This window comes from Catharus ustulatus, chromosome Z, assembly GCF_009819885.2.
Source record: "Catharus ustulatus isolate bCatUst1 chromosome Z, bCatUst1.pri.v2, whole genome shotgun sequence".
In the NCBI taxonomy this organism is placed as follows: domain Eukaryota; kingdom Metazoa; phylum Chordata; class Aves; order Passeriformes; family Turdidae; genus Catharus; species Catharus ustulatus.
In genome coordinates, this window is record NC_046262.2 from 64,381,671 (window position 1) to 64,396,256 (window position 14,586).

A 14,586-nucleotide genomic window follows, 5' to 3' on the forward strand; every position below is an offset into this window, starting at 1 on the left:
TTCCTCAACAGATCAAGTTGTTGTGGAACAAATTAAAGAAAGCCCTTTTAAAAAGTATGCTTTTTAAACAAAAGAGGGTAGATCCCCTTGGTATAACACCTCCGAAACAATTGGACAAAGCAATGTTTGATTTAATTTTTTAAGCATTTCCAGATTTGATAACAAAACAGCAAGTGAAAGAAGGTTTTCCCATGCTTTAACAAATTCTCGGTCACCTGTCTATTATAAAGACTTGAAGAGTGGACAATGGCTAGGCCCTGTGCTTTTGTTAACACGGGGGCATGGTTATGGCTGTGTTTCTCTATCCACAGGAGCTCACTGGTTACCTGTGAAGAACATCAAACCCACCATATAATTGAAGGTATCATAATTTTAGTTTCGTAATCAGTTGTAATATGTTTGGGCACAACCCTTTTTATCATCCTCAGCATATTCTTAATGAATGTGAATGAAGCATGGGTACCACCACCAAAGATCAAAGTTAGGCTCACATTAGTCAAAGCAATTAATCAATCTCCCCTTTGTATATTCATGACCAGTCCTAGTGATACATTTCAAATATCTGGTTCGCATTCCTTTGACAAAGGATGAATGGAACAAATGATACAATCAGACAGTTACACGTGATTGTACAACTCCAGGCAAGCATAGATCATCGTGGTGTCTGGGATCACAGCAGTCTAATGCCAGCTAGTCTGTATCTGTCTGTGTATGTATGTATCTGAAATGGTCCATGGACAACATTGATGGAGGCATGAAAAAAACAAGTACAGTAATTTCACAACCATAAGGCGCACCCGCCGGGAGTTGGCAAAATTCGCAACTTTGTAGATCAGATAAGGCGCACCGGACTATAGGGCGCACTTTTTTTTTGCAGCGAGGCTCCGCCCCCAGCTCCCTCCGCGCGGTTGTTGGCCGAGGCCCCGCCTCAACCCGGCAGTCATTGGCCCCCGGGCCCGCCTGTACCTGGCAGGGGCGGTGCTGCGGGGCCCGAGGCCCGCCTGCATCCGGCGGGGCCGGGGCATGGCCGCCACCCCTCCGTGCTGCCTCTCCGGGGCCGGGCTATGGCCGCCACCCCTCCGTGCTGCCTCTCCGGGGCCGGGCTATGGCCGCCGCCCCTCCGTGCTGCCTGCACGGGGCCAGGGGGTGCCTGTGGAGGGGCGGCTCCGCCTGCACGGGGCCGGGGGGTGCCTCTGGACGCGCGGCTTCGCCTGCACGGGGCCGGGGGGTGCTTGTGGAGGGGCCGTCCCGCTTGCACGGGGCCGGGGGGTGCCTCTAGAGGGGCCGTCCCGCTTGCACGGGGCTGGAGGGTGCCTCTGGACGGACGGCTTCGCCTGCACGGGGCCGGGGGGTGCTTCTAGAGGGGCCATCCCGCCTGCACGGGGCCGGGGTGTGCCTCTGGAGGGACGGCTCCGCCTGCACGGGGCTGGGGCGTGCCTGTGTAGGGGCGGCTCCGCCTGCACGGGGCTGGGGCGTGCCTCTGGAGGGGCGGCTCCGCCTCCACAGGGCCAGGGCGTGCCCGCCCCTGCTCCGCCCCACCTCCACCTGGCAGCCATGGCCCTGCCGGCTCCCCCCGTGGCTCGCAGCTCGCACTTCCGGGTAGGCAATTTTTTTGAACTTTGTCCATCAGATAAGGCGCACCGGACTATAAGGCGCACTTCCGGGTTCCAGGGAAAATTTTAGTCAAAAGGGTGCGCCTTATAGTCGTGAAATTACTGTAACTTCCTGCTCTCTCACTGCAGCCTCAAGAGCTGGATGTACTTGGCTCTATAAAAGCTCCTGTGTGTTTTTACCTTAACTAATGCTTAACTATGCTTACCTCACTTTAAAAATGCTAATGATCCAAAAGCAGACAACACAGGGGTTGACATAACTGGCACTGGCATTTATTGTAATGCCTCTGCCTGGTGCAATTTTATTACTCCCTCACAAATCAGAACACTGCAACAAACCTGCCTGATAAAATATTTTTAATATGTGGCAACAGAGCATGGAAAGGAACTCAAAGTAATGCAGTGGGTGGTCAATATACTTTTGGTTGTTTGACTGTGTTTCATCCCAGTCTTGAAACTCTAACCAGTTGGACACTATAACATAGCAAAAGAAGCATAAATCTAAGTCATTTAATCACAACTCTAACTCTGAAGTTGAATTCTGGAATAGAACAAAGAGATTTTTTTAGTTCCTTAGTTGCCTCTATTGATACTGCATATGCCTTGAACACAATTAATAAACTAGGTTGTTGGCTTGTGAAGGAGAGTAACACTACTAGTAATGCTGTAACAGGGTTGTTAACTGATGTTGACTCAGTACATCATGCAACACTGCAAAACAAAGCAGCAATAGACTTTTTGCTGTTAGCCCAGGGACATGAAAGTGAATCCATTCTAGGGAATGTGCAGTATGAACCCAAGTGAGCATTCTGAATCTGTTCACAAAAGCATCCAGGAATTGAAGGAGCTGTCTGGAGAATCACAGCAAAGCCAGAGATTGGATCCTTTTAGTCTATTCTCCTGGTTGGGAAGATTTAATTTTGGATTTGGGTCAAACATGTAGTTGGTTTTGCTGTAGTAGGACTCACAGTACTTTTGATGATTATGTTATGTTTACAATGTGCATTTTCTTGTATTCAACAGCATATTCATCAGAATGTAAAGCAAGTAATGCTTATGCAGACACAAACTGTACTAGCTTTGCAATACTTAGCAAAAAAGAAAGGGGGAGATAAAGGGAAAGAAAACAACTTGTAATTGAGAAAGAAGCACTTAGAAAGAAAAGATTATTCAGTCAAGGCAGTAGAGATGTAACAAAGTTTTAAAAAATGTAACAAGTAACACGTACACAGCAGTTTGCAGAAAGAACTATTATATAAGCATTTATCTTTGAGAGAAAATTCTGATGTTGCTATTAGGGAATTGATCACAAATATTACTGATTAGCAAGCCTATTAACAATTATACTACTGGCTTTCTAGATGCATGCTATTGTAACCCAACAGTGAAAATATTATAAAAGCTATTAATTAGCTTTTATAATATTTTAATAAACATGTCTGGTTATACCATGACTGGGGACTCTGTTTCTTTCACATACTTGCAACCTCAGGCATATTTAATAACCTAAAGCTTCCTAGGTCTATTAGGAAAAGCAGAAGTAGACAAATTTGTTCAACAACATGTCTGGAATTGTTGTAGAAAGATTAAGTTATAATTTGATATACAGATATCTACATGTTTTAGCACTTAATATTTTACACAGAATACTTTAACCTTCACAAAACACAGTAGACTGCATGTAGATTACTACCAAAATAAAGCAAAAAAATTTTCAAACCCACAGAAACAATGTACCCTTCTCAAAGCCACTTCCACTATAATAAAATGCCAAAGCAGAGATGTAGCCTGATCAGGGCCCAAAATTAATTTCAATATCAGTTTATAAGTATCAATCATTTAAAGGCAGCAGTAAAAACAGATAATAACGAAGATGCAGCAAATGAAATTACAGAAATTACTTACTGAATGTAATTCTGGAAAAACCTCTTCCATGGCAAAGTATTCCATGAATGTGGCAAATCCTTCATTCAGCCAGAGATCATTCCACCATTCCATAGTTACTAGATTGCCAAACCACTACAAAAGACCAAAACCATCATTATTTTCTTAGAATTAAAATCAAATGACAATGTATCAAATAAGAAGTACTCCATCCATCCTCTGCTTTATCTTGTGGTAAAATGAAGGTCAGTCAAAACCATAGTAAAGATTTTTTGCAGCAACAACTCCTTAAGCAAGGCATGAGAGTTGCATTCTGCCTGTTATGCTGTAGAAAATACACCTGTAGATTTTCTGAACAAATACAATGCACAACCCAGTCACAGTGAGGGGAGAGGTAAATTCAAGGACAGAATTACACTTAAAAAACAAAGAAATTAGAAACGAAAACAATAACCTTTCCAGACTAGTACCTGATGGGCAAGCTCATGTGCTATCACCGATGTTATTAGCTTTTTATCCCTTGCTGAAGAAGTATTACTGTCAAATAAGAGTGCAATTTCTCGGAAGGTGATCAAGCCCCAGTTTTCCATTGCACCAGCCTGAAAATCAGGAATTGCTACCAGATCTGGAAAAGATTTGAAAGATTTAGAAAACAGCCAGTTAAAGCAACCCTGTCTTTCAAGCCTACCAATTACATGATATAATAATTTAAAAATTAATGATTTAAACACTGTGGTGTGAACACACACTCAAATCTCAAGTATGTAACACCCACAGATTTATAATGAGGTTTCTCTAGCAGTACTCTGACACAAACAATTTAAAGAGACCCTGCCTATGGATCCTGCATGAATAAAAGTAACATGGAAAGGAGACGGCTTAAAAGTACACTACTGAAAAGCACTGTCTTAGAAGACTGCATTTCACTATCTTTCCAGTCAAACTAATACATGCAGGAGTCAAGCTGCAGATCTTGCAGCTGTAAACATGGTTCACAGACTGAGAATTTCCTCACTATCAAGTTGAGTAACATCAAAGAAAATCTTCTGTGTAAATTTACATAAAAATGTGAGAAATCTGGCTCCAAAAGCTCACAAAAGCTCTCCAACTTTGGGACTCACTTAATACTTGCACTCAGACAAACATGCAATTAGTTTTTACAATTATTTAATAATTTAATAATTGCAATACTTTTTAAAAAAATGAAAATTCCCATATATTTTTCAGATCAGAGCTGCTTCTGTTTGTTTTTGGCTTTTTTGAAAGTCCTACAGAACTTACCTAATTTTTCAAGAGGGTATTTCATTAAGAAGTATTTTTGATAAAATTTCAGAAGCTTCACTGTTGTGTCTAGGGCATACCCAACCTGGTTTACATGCTGCGGTATGGCATAGACAGATACCTAGTCCAAACAGAGAAGAGAAAATAATTTGAAATTGGTAGCTACGAAAGATTTAGAATTGAAGCAGGGGCTGGCAGGAGTTATTAACTTGTCAAAATATACAGTGACACTGTCTTGTGTGTATGCAAGTACAACTCAAGGATGACAACATCAAGCAAAGTGTTCAAGAAAGGCATACATGACACAAATTTTAAAATCCCTCATGAGCTATTAAGTGAACCCACTGTACATTTCAACTAATCTTTAGGCTATGATAGCATTTATAGTATGACAGCAGCATTATAGTCTGCAAGAAATTATCTCAAAAAATAATAACTGCCATCCCTATCTAAGGTATGGCCACAAGAGACACGATGTAAGAAGCACTTCTAAAAATTGAGAGGTTACATTCTCCTCTACTCATGTTCAATTGTCTGCATCAAGAAAACATCTTCGATTAGGTTACAGGTAGACATCCTTTCTTATATGAACAAAGAAATATATGGAGAACCATATCCTAGCTCTATAAAAAAAGGACTCCCTCTTCCTGTGCTATAAATTAGTTCAACAAATGACATTTCAAACACAGGTCCTTTTAATTTTTGAGCCTGAATGAAACATATATAAATAAGAACCAAGACTTATGCTCCTGGAGTACAAAAGTATTATTCGCTACAAATTTTAACCTCAAAAACAAAATATAAGAGTCTCCCAGGATCGTCTCTAGTTGAGAAAAATCTCACTGTAATATGAGCATGAAACAACTTTACTTCAACTCTACACTATCTTAAAGCTTTCATGACAAAAAACTTGTTCTGTGTGAAGCTCAAATTCTTTGGATCGCCCAGCCATAAATCGCTGGAAGCATTCTGAGTCAGTTATTTCCTGGAAAATGTCAATATATGCGTCCTTTTTACTGACTTCCCTGGCCTGCTAGGCACTGATGAGACTACTTCAGACCTATTAAAACTCTGGCCTTACTTGGTATTCTTATGCTTTCTCCCTTCAAGGTAGCAAGTACTCTTAGTAAGATTAAAATACTAATTTTTTTATATTAAATTAAAAATAATACATTAAAGATAAGTAAGAAATATTCTTATTCAATTAAAAAGCTATCTGCCTCAAAGAGCTGACTGTATGATTTTACCAGAGTACAGTTCAAACACAGACCTGAATAAAAGCCACATAGTGAAAAAAATAAAAAAGTGTAACAATCTGCTCTATTCAGCTTTCATTAGAAATACTTGTCTAGATCAAAATTAAAGCCTGTCCAGTATCTTGTACTTGTTTATTAGACTAAAGAAAGGACTTCTGCAATGCTACCAGCACTGTTCCCTCTGGCTTTTTCTAGGTACATAGGGCACTTCTGACATTTCACCACAAAGGGGCAGCTTCTGCTAATGAGTCATGAAAGTCGTTGTTTACATGAAACTTCTGAACTTTCTAAAATAAGATTAAGGAACATCTACTAATACTACTGCATTTATTTTTTTAGTTGCTCTAACTGCACACATTGTAGAAACAGGCCATACCCTTGCAAAGGACAAAGCTCAAGCAGAAGACTCACTGTTATGTGTTTGGAGTCTTTGGAAAAACAAAACTAAATAATTGTATTTAAGTGATTAAATGTAGATTTAAAGTCAGCCTAAATTTGCTTTACTATCGGGCATGAGTTTTTTAGGTATATTATCTTGGCAGGTACAAAAAACTTTTGTGGCACTGCTTGAAACCACATGTAGGTGTTCCTTGAAACTTGTCACATTTCTTCACATCCTCAGAACAACTCCTGTTTGCATGACATTACTCAGATCAAATTCACATATGAAGAGCTTAAAGCTTCTGCTCTGAAAGTGCTTAGGAATTCTACATTTTGCAGATTTCCACTGTTAACAAGACGTGATGCAGAGTCCCTTGTTGTAAAAGTATATTCAGTCTCAGTCCACTTTATAGCATATGGTTTTTGCTCCCTAGCTATGATGAGTATAACAAAATGAAGAAGATAATTAAATTTTAAAGAGACAGAATTCACTTGCTGGTTTGTGATCTTTTTATTTTGTTTAGTAGCCTGGTCAGCTTGGGAAGAATGAAGTAGAACTTACAAACACATACCAGAGTCCCGTTAGTCATCCTGCTGATGTTTTTCAAGTCTGCAACAACAAAAGCTACTAGATAGGTACTCATCTTCAAACTCACAAAAAACTCATCCTGAACAATTCCATTTGTCACAGGTGTAGTGGCTTTCTGCAGGGGAAATGAAGTACTATCAATGCAGACAAAAGAACACTAAGACATAAAATAAATCAATGTTAAAGAATTACTTCATGCTACAAACAGTTTATAGGCAAGCTTACATAGTATCTTTATATTTTTGTTATATATCAGTGGGATTGATGACACTTATAACAATGCAACAAACTTAAGAAGACATTAAACATTTATGTCTATCGGCACAAAACTTATTTGCCAAATTTTATTACAAACAACTACTCTTTTGAAGAAACCAATCTAATTTGGTTTGCGTGTAATGTCCCAGTATAATCCAAAATCAACATATAGATCAGCATTAATTCAAGGGAGTGTTAGGCTAGACCAGAGACACAGTTCAGCATAGCCTACTAAACATAATGGTTTTACATGAGTTAAGTATTTGTCTCTTTCCATAATTCTCAGCAAAACTAGGTAACCAGACTGCACTATTACAAATCAAAAGAGTATGCATTCTAAAAACTGAGGAAAACCCAACATTTCAATTACTTCAAAGCAAAAACATGCCCAGCTTAAATCCATACTGACAAAAGTAGTTGCCTGGTTTTCTGAGCATACAGTGAGATACCATACAGAAGTAAGATACTGTACTGTACCTCAACTTTTTTGTGTGCAGTTCTCTTTAATATTAGTCCTATAAAAGCATATTATATGCCTTACAGTACTTTTCTATGTATTCCTCCACAAACATAAAATACAAAAAGAATAAAGCAAAATGTTTAAAACCACTATAGTGCAGAATATTACCAAGTCTAGAGAGAGATGGCAGTACATAAATTCTGAAACTTCACAGATGATTTTGTTTTCAAAACCCACGAACATTTAAAAACCAACAATAACCTTAGTTTTAGACAAGATCATTTGAAACCAAACGTTTTGACATTTAACTGTCATTGAAAATTTAACTGTCAGCCTTAAAGAGAAATGGATTTTTAAACCTGAAGATATAACCACTATAATAATTTAATCTGACCATGATAAATGAGTAAAATGCCATTTTTTAATTCCTCCAGTGAATTCACAAATTTTTGCCTTTAGTACAGGTTTTGTTTCATAGGGAAGTGACAGTCTATTTAAGAAAATCTGCTGCAGCTGCAGATAAACTGGTTTATAAACTAGTCATCCTCACTAAAAACAAAACAAAACAATAAAACAAAACCAAAAACAGGACAAACAAAACCACAAAAGGCAGCTCTACAGGCCCAAAATACGCAGTTTATTTCTAGCCTTAATCCATGTCAGACACTATATATTGCTAAGGTAGTGATGTACACACTAGCTGACAAGGTCTACTTCTGAGATCTTTCACTCATGTAGTTGTAGATGATTATTTCAGCAATGTCTGCTGCACACATGACAAAATATCCTGAGTTGGATGGAACCTACAAGGACCACGGAATCCAAGTCCAAGTGAATGGTCCATATGGGGCTCTAACCCATAATGCTGGCATTATCAGCACCTTGCTCTGACCCACAGAGCTAATTATGAGTGTATGCAGTAGTACTAAACCATCATTTACTTTCTGTAGATGAAGAACTTGGGAAGTTGTTGAAAGATGTCTTAGGCACTTGCTCAGCTCCTAGCAAGAAAAGTGAGTACCCTTTCTTGTTTACAATAAACAGAAGAGTGGTCCACCAGAGTCCAGTTCTTCTTGTAATTGCTAACAATCACTACACATCCAAATAAAAGTTTATACACTGTGGATAAATATTATTTCCTAAGGTTGCAATTATTAGCTTGATTTTCAAAAATAAAGCATCTGCACCAGAACCTGAGTTTTAGACAACGTTCTGGAACTCAAGCTGCACAGAGTACATAAATGTACAGCAACACCAAAGGTGTAATTTCCTCATTACTGATTAGACCAGTGTCAGCATTGATTTCTGCTGGGTGATAAACAGTGCTAACGTTTTGATGAGAGAATACCTAGCTCAGACACAGGCTAGGTAATGTTAGTCTTTCTCATCTAAATTAATTAGGCCCCCATAAAGGTTTGTCCAAAGGCATTGCAGCATAAAACATCACCATAAAATTCAGATATGCTCTTACAAGATTTTGTCTGAAAAATTCTAGCTGAAGGAATATCAGACCCCTCATTCACATTCTGAAGCTGACTGTACCTGTACTCATACTATGCCTCCCCTCATTTAGCCACAGAAGTACATCTTTCACGATCAGGCCTATCTTTCACAAAGACTGGTGCTAGTTACACAATCTACTGCTGAAGGTACTCCAGTACTCCGCACATGTGCAGTAGCGGCTAACACAGAAAACTTGAAAGCAAACATTAAGGGCTCTTGAGACCAATGTTACCAACAACATAACTTTTGCAAAATAATGATTAATTTAATTTCAACAGGAATCCTTCAGTCATTCAGTCTGTAGTAACATCCTACACTGTGCAATGCATTGAACAGCTTTTTCCTACAAAGTTCAATTCTTTGAGAACAAAACAGTTGATAGAGTCATATAGTTTATAGTTTACCCACTCAGGTCAATCCCCTGGACTTTAATGCAATAAAAACACAATCAAAACCACTGAAACAGATTACCTAGGCAGCAGCTCTACTAAAATTCCCCTACAAAAGCAGGTACCTTTGGCATATTTGACAGAGTGGAAAGTTTCTCATCCCTTTTGATCTTGATTAAAAAAGTAGCTTTAAGTGCTGGTTCATCAAAGCATGGAAAAGCAGACCTTGCTGCCAGAGGTTCAAACTGAGTTGCTGCAAACCACCTAATGGGAAGAGGGAAGAAGAGCAAAACAAGAATTATTAAATGCATAAGTGTCAGTTTATTTAGGATAGAACAGTAATTTCCCTCCCAAATGTTCTAAGAGCTTGTTATGAGAATAGTTTTTTGAACAGGCTTTGAACAAGGCTAGTTGGAATAAATGTTTCATTCACAATTTTTTCTTTAAAACCCAGTAAAGTACTTATTTGACGAGTAATCTTCTCGTTTTTTTTTTTCCTTTCTGAACAAAAAACAACACACCTGGAATAACACACTTACAAAACAATCATCAAAATATAAGCCAGCCAGTTTCCACAGAGAGGGAACAAAAAAAAGATTGAAAAACTAAATTAGCAAGCATGCCTACTAAATAAGAGTTTGGAAACTCTGCAGTAGATCTGCAAGAAAGCTGCTTCCATCTGATTGCTATGCCATTTCCTGTAGATGTTCCCACAGTTCATCCAACTGTACGCCAGCTCCCTGAGCCGGCCAGTAGACGGATTCTGTCCAAGTTCATGTACTGCCTTGTCCCTAATCCGACAGCTATTCACAAGACTTCTCAGGAGTCTACGTTCTTTCTCCGCTATTTTTATACTAACTAGCATATGGTTTTTGATGGAGAGTACATCTGAATTCTGCAGTTGCAAGACAATACAGAGTTCAACACGTCTACTAATTGAAGTATTTGCTGGAACTAAATGGAGACAATGGTACATATTGTGCTTCTCTTTTTCCTTGCCTTCTTTTTTTTAACCTACTGCCAAGCTACCCACAAGTGTTTGGGGAGTTTATTTGGTCTGCACCATCATTCAAACATTTTTGATCATACAGCTTTTCTGAGAAGGCACAGTGCTGACAACTTACAAGATTAAATTGCACACCTACTTTCAACTTCTTACTCTTTTCTTCCCCCTGACAAATTAATGCAGTTTGATCCCAAGATTTCCAAGAAGGAAAACAAAGAATAAAGAACCATTCTGCTTAAAAATATAAATAAGGCACTTTTTTTCTTTTGCTTTGGCAGTAAGTTAAGTAAGTTATTTTGCCATTTGGTAAGTTTTGTGACAATATTAAAAACATTCAAAGGAAAGTAAAAATAAGCTAAAGAAAATATACTTTCAAGCAAAATCAGCTTGATAGTTTGAGTTTTATACAGAAAGTGCAGTAACAATAGAGGTTATCAGAGTACTCTGCATTTGTAAAACTACAGACAACAGGCAGACAGAGACATTGCCCCTGCAAAAAGAAGAGGCAGGCAAGGGAACGGAAATTATGAAATCACTGAAGAGTTATCTGAAAAGACCTGACTGAAAAATATGCAGGTTAAAACTTGTTACATGCTGCTCCTGAACAAAAGCAGGTCGCACTGGACTGAAGGGGGACAAAGCCTCAACAAACTACTCACAGATCATATTTTTTCTCTGTGGACAATTATGCATTATCTTTCTAGTAATGTAAATACAAAAAAGAAAAGAAAGCTGCAAATACATCAGAATAGGAGAAAACCCACTGAGTCTCAGTCATTTAGGTGATTTTTGCCTTTTACACCCACTGCACTCTTGCGTCTGCTTCATGGGAATGCATGTTTTAAATGACTGCAGTAAGTTGCTTAGCTGATACACACTGCTTTTTCTCTTTTTTATTGCACCACACTTTTTCTAGGAGACCTGCATGGATAGTTATTTGCCCACAAATGCATGAACACTCTTAGGTATATGACCAACATAAGGCCCATTTGAAGTGCGGAGGGAGGGCCAATTTTTAATAATCTTGTTAAAAAGCCCTTATTTATTCTTTGTAAAATAAGTGCAATATTTCCCTTTTCTCCCGAGACTGCCTGACTGCCATGACTTTTTCACATATGATTGACAGCATCTTGGCAATGACATCTCACAGTTCCCTTAGGACTGTGTGACGCATCCCTTCGGGCCCCACTGCGTGCCTCTGGTGGTCTTGAACCTGGTCTCCTCCTATGATGACAGGACTTCATTTCCTCAGTCCCTGTCTTGAGACTCAAGGACTCAAGAAATGTGGGGAGAATTTCAAAGAGAAAAACTAAAAATTTAACAAACCAAAAAAGTCATACTACAACTATGCACAATCTCCACGCTGAAGTACATTGCACTGTAGGAGAGGCTGCCCTGACATAAGGAACTCACCCATGAAAGACATTTTTCAGCTAGATTAACCAAGAGATTAAAGACTGATTTTTCGCAAGAACAGTAAGTTGCATAAAATGTCCAGTTAGAAAAACCAACATTTTTACTTCTGTTTTACTTCAAAGCACAATCTAGACATGACAAAACAGAGAAGCTGTATTAGTGGGCATACCTCTGCTTAGACTTCTCATCCTTGTAAGAAATTTTGTAGAAGCCATAGTAGGTGTCTGATAAATTAGATGAGTATTCCATGTTGACAGTATAATTCTGTCCTACAAGGAGAGCCTCCGAAGCCATGAGCGCAATCTGATCATGCAACGGATATTCCAGGAATTCAATTGGCTTTGCTTGATGCCCTTGTGCTGAAGTAATCGTTGCCTTGGTGATATTAAGGCCTGAGCTGTGAAGTACAATCTTCCGAGTTACATGAAGGATGTTGACCACTATTTTTACAGAGCCTGAAAATTTCAGGGTTGTTAAATTTGGCTGCAAGACAAGATCATAGTGCAGTGGTACAACATCAGGAGGAAGTCTAATTTTTGCCCATGGAAACAGTTTTCCATTGGTTGCCAAAGGGTATATTAGTTCCATTGTATGATTTTTTTTATGGCAGCCTTCTTTGGTAAATGTACACTTGGGAAGAAGATAAATCACTATTACTAATGAAAATGCAATCACAAAAATAACTGTGCAAACCACCATGGTCCTCGTAGAGGGCACTGAGCATGATCCATTTGGATTTTGCCTATATACAGGCATGTTATTCTGCAGACCCGAGCTTCTATTCATGAAGGACATCCCCAACAATTTTGCTGATGACTCATAATCCTCTTCATCATCATCCATTTCATGCTCTCCAAGGCCACGCACCAAGAGACGAGAGCTTCTTGGTTCATATTCCACTTCATCAGGCTCCAGTGGATGTAAACAAGGCTCTTTTGCCAAGTCAACCACATCAGGCTCCTCTTCAAACATACTGTTTTCAATCATATTCCTGGGTAACTGGACTCGATCTGAAAAAGAAATGACCATATATTACATCATGAATAACAGGCTTCAGTGTAACGCCTCAAAGACATTTCACTGAATTACAGCATGAGAAACATCTTTACAGTACATACCATCAAGACCTCTTCCATTTTCTCTCCTAAGTTTGTTTCCTGGAAATATTTCTATGCTTTTCTGCCTGCTGTAATTTTGCTTTCAGTATCTTCAAAAGGATGCTTTCCTTCTGCATAATCAAAAGCATCTTACACCATATCTAGAGGTCAGCTATACTACTGCACTGCTCTCCCAGGCCACTGATGCCACTGGCTTGGTTGCATTTCCTCTACTCCAGTAAACTATACTTATACTCAACTAAATTGTTTAAGATGGATTACTTCTTATGTTGCACAGTAAAGCACAGCAGCCAATACAGCTCTAGAAGTGTTTCGAATATGCTACTTTTCGAGTTCTTCAGCAGAGGAGAAAGTCTGCCAATATGATGGCAGCCACACAAATAAAAATATCAATTTGACATTTTTAAACTTAATTTTTCATAAACATTGCAAAAAAGATAAAACTATTTCCCACACAAAAATAGCAGTTAAAAATTATAGTTCCAATTGACATCTTAATTTAATCTCCAGCTCATGCAATCCTTGAAACAATCCACACATCTAAGAAGTCAAATCAGTGCCAAATCAGACTGTTTGCCTCCATAAAATTTGTACTTAATAGGTAATGGACCACTGAATATAAATAAGGAATTGAAATTCAAACCAAATTTTGAAATCACATTTTACAGCATGTAGTTACATTTTAATGAAAATTCTGATCGTATCTACACTTTTTGTGTAAAAGGTTATCTTCTAGCTAGTCTTCTGTTACAGGTTCTATCCAAGGACAGTACTTCTGCCCAACTGCAAGGGTTCAGAAATTAACCTAATCTCTTTCAGACATGCATGTCTACTGTCAAGTGAAGAATATTCACATCACACCTCTATCCTCCACATCACTTGTTTCCAGACGAAGAAAGCTGGAGTTTGCTCTGGATGTAAACTTACTGTAATGTAGGCTTTTATTAATTTCTGGCAAGAATGTACATTTTGCCAATTCATAAACAACCTAGAATATAAAGTTCCTTCAATGTATTATTTATTTTATTTTTCATTTCGTTAAAGTCAAGTTTCTATATGGCTGAAAATCTCAAAAGTGAAAATAAAACATTTCAAAGAAAAGATGGCAGGATATTTTCAAATACTAAGTTCCTCAGCATTCACTCTAAATGTATCACAACTTCCTGCTTCAAGGTCACAAACTCAGAAAAACTGTAGTATCAGTAGCTGTAGCAATGAAAAGGCCTTAAAACAAGGTAAAAAGAAAATAAAAAATCCTTCCCCTGAAAGTTCAGTAATAGAAAGGAACACTAGTCAACCTGAACAGGAGGTATTAGTGATGTATAAAAGCAGAGAATTTGGTGAAATTTGGATCTACCTGTTCTAAGAAGGTATAGAATCAGAGGGTCACAAGATACCAGAGGTTGGAAGGGACTTCAGGAGGTCATCTGCT

At 38.5% G+C, this 14,586-nt stretch overlaps 1 protein-coding gene across 1 annotated transcript in view; it reads right to left on the minus strand.

Moving 5' to 3' along the window:
- LOC117010454 (leucyl and cystinyl aminopeptidase) overlaps positions 1–14,586 on the minus strand; it is a 59,258-nt gene that overhangs the window by 23,407 nt on the left and 21,265 nt on the right. The window contains exons 2-7 of the mRNA XM_033084943.2: positions 12,206–13,046; positions 9,740–9,878; positions 6,988–7,119; positions 4,779–4,899; positions 3,968–4,122; positions 3,519–3,632 (exon numbers count right to left, since the gene is read on the minus strand). Coding sequence (XP_032940834.1) covers positions 3,519–3,632; positions 3,968–4,122; positions 4,779–4,899; positions 6,988–7,119; positions 9,740–9,878; positions 12,206–13,046 — 1,502 coding nt within the window. The remainder of the gene's footprint in view (positions 1–3,518; positions 3,633–3,967; positions 4,123–4,778; positions 4,900–6,987; positions 7,120–9,739; positions 9,879–12,205; positions 13,047–14,586) is intronic.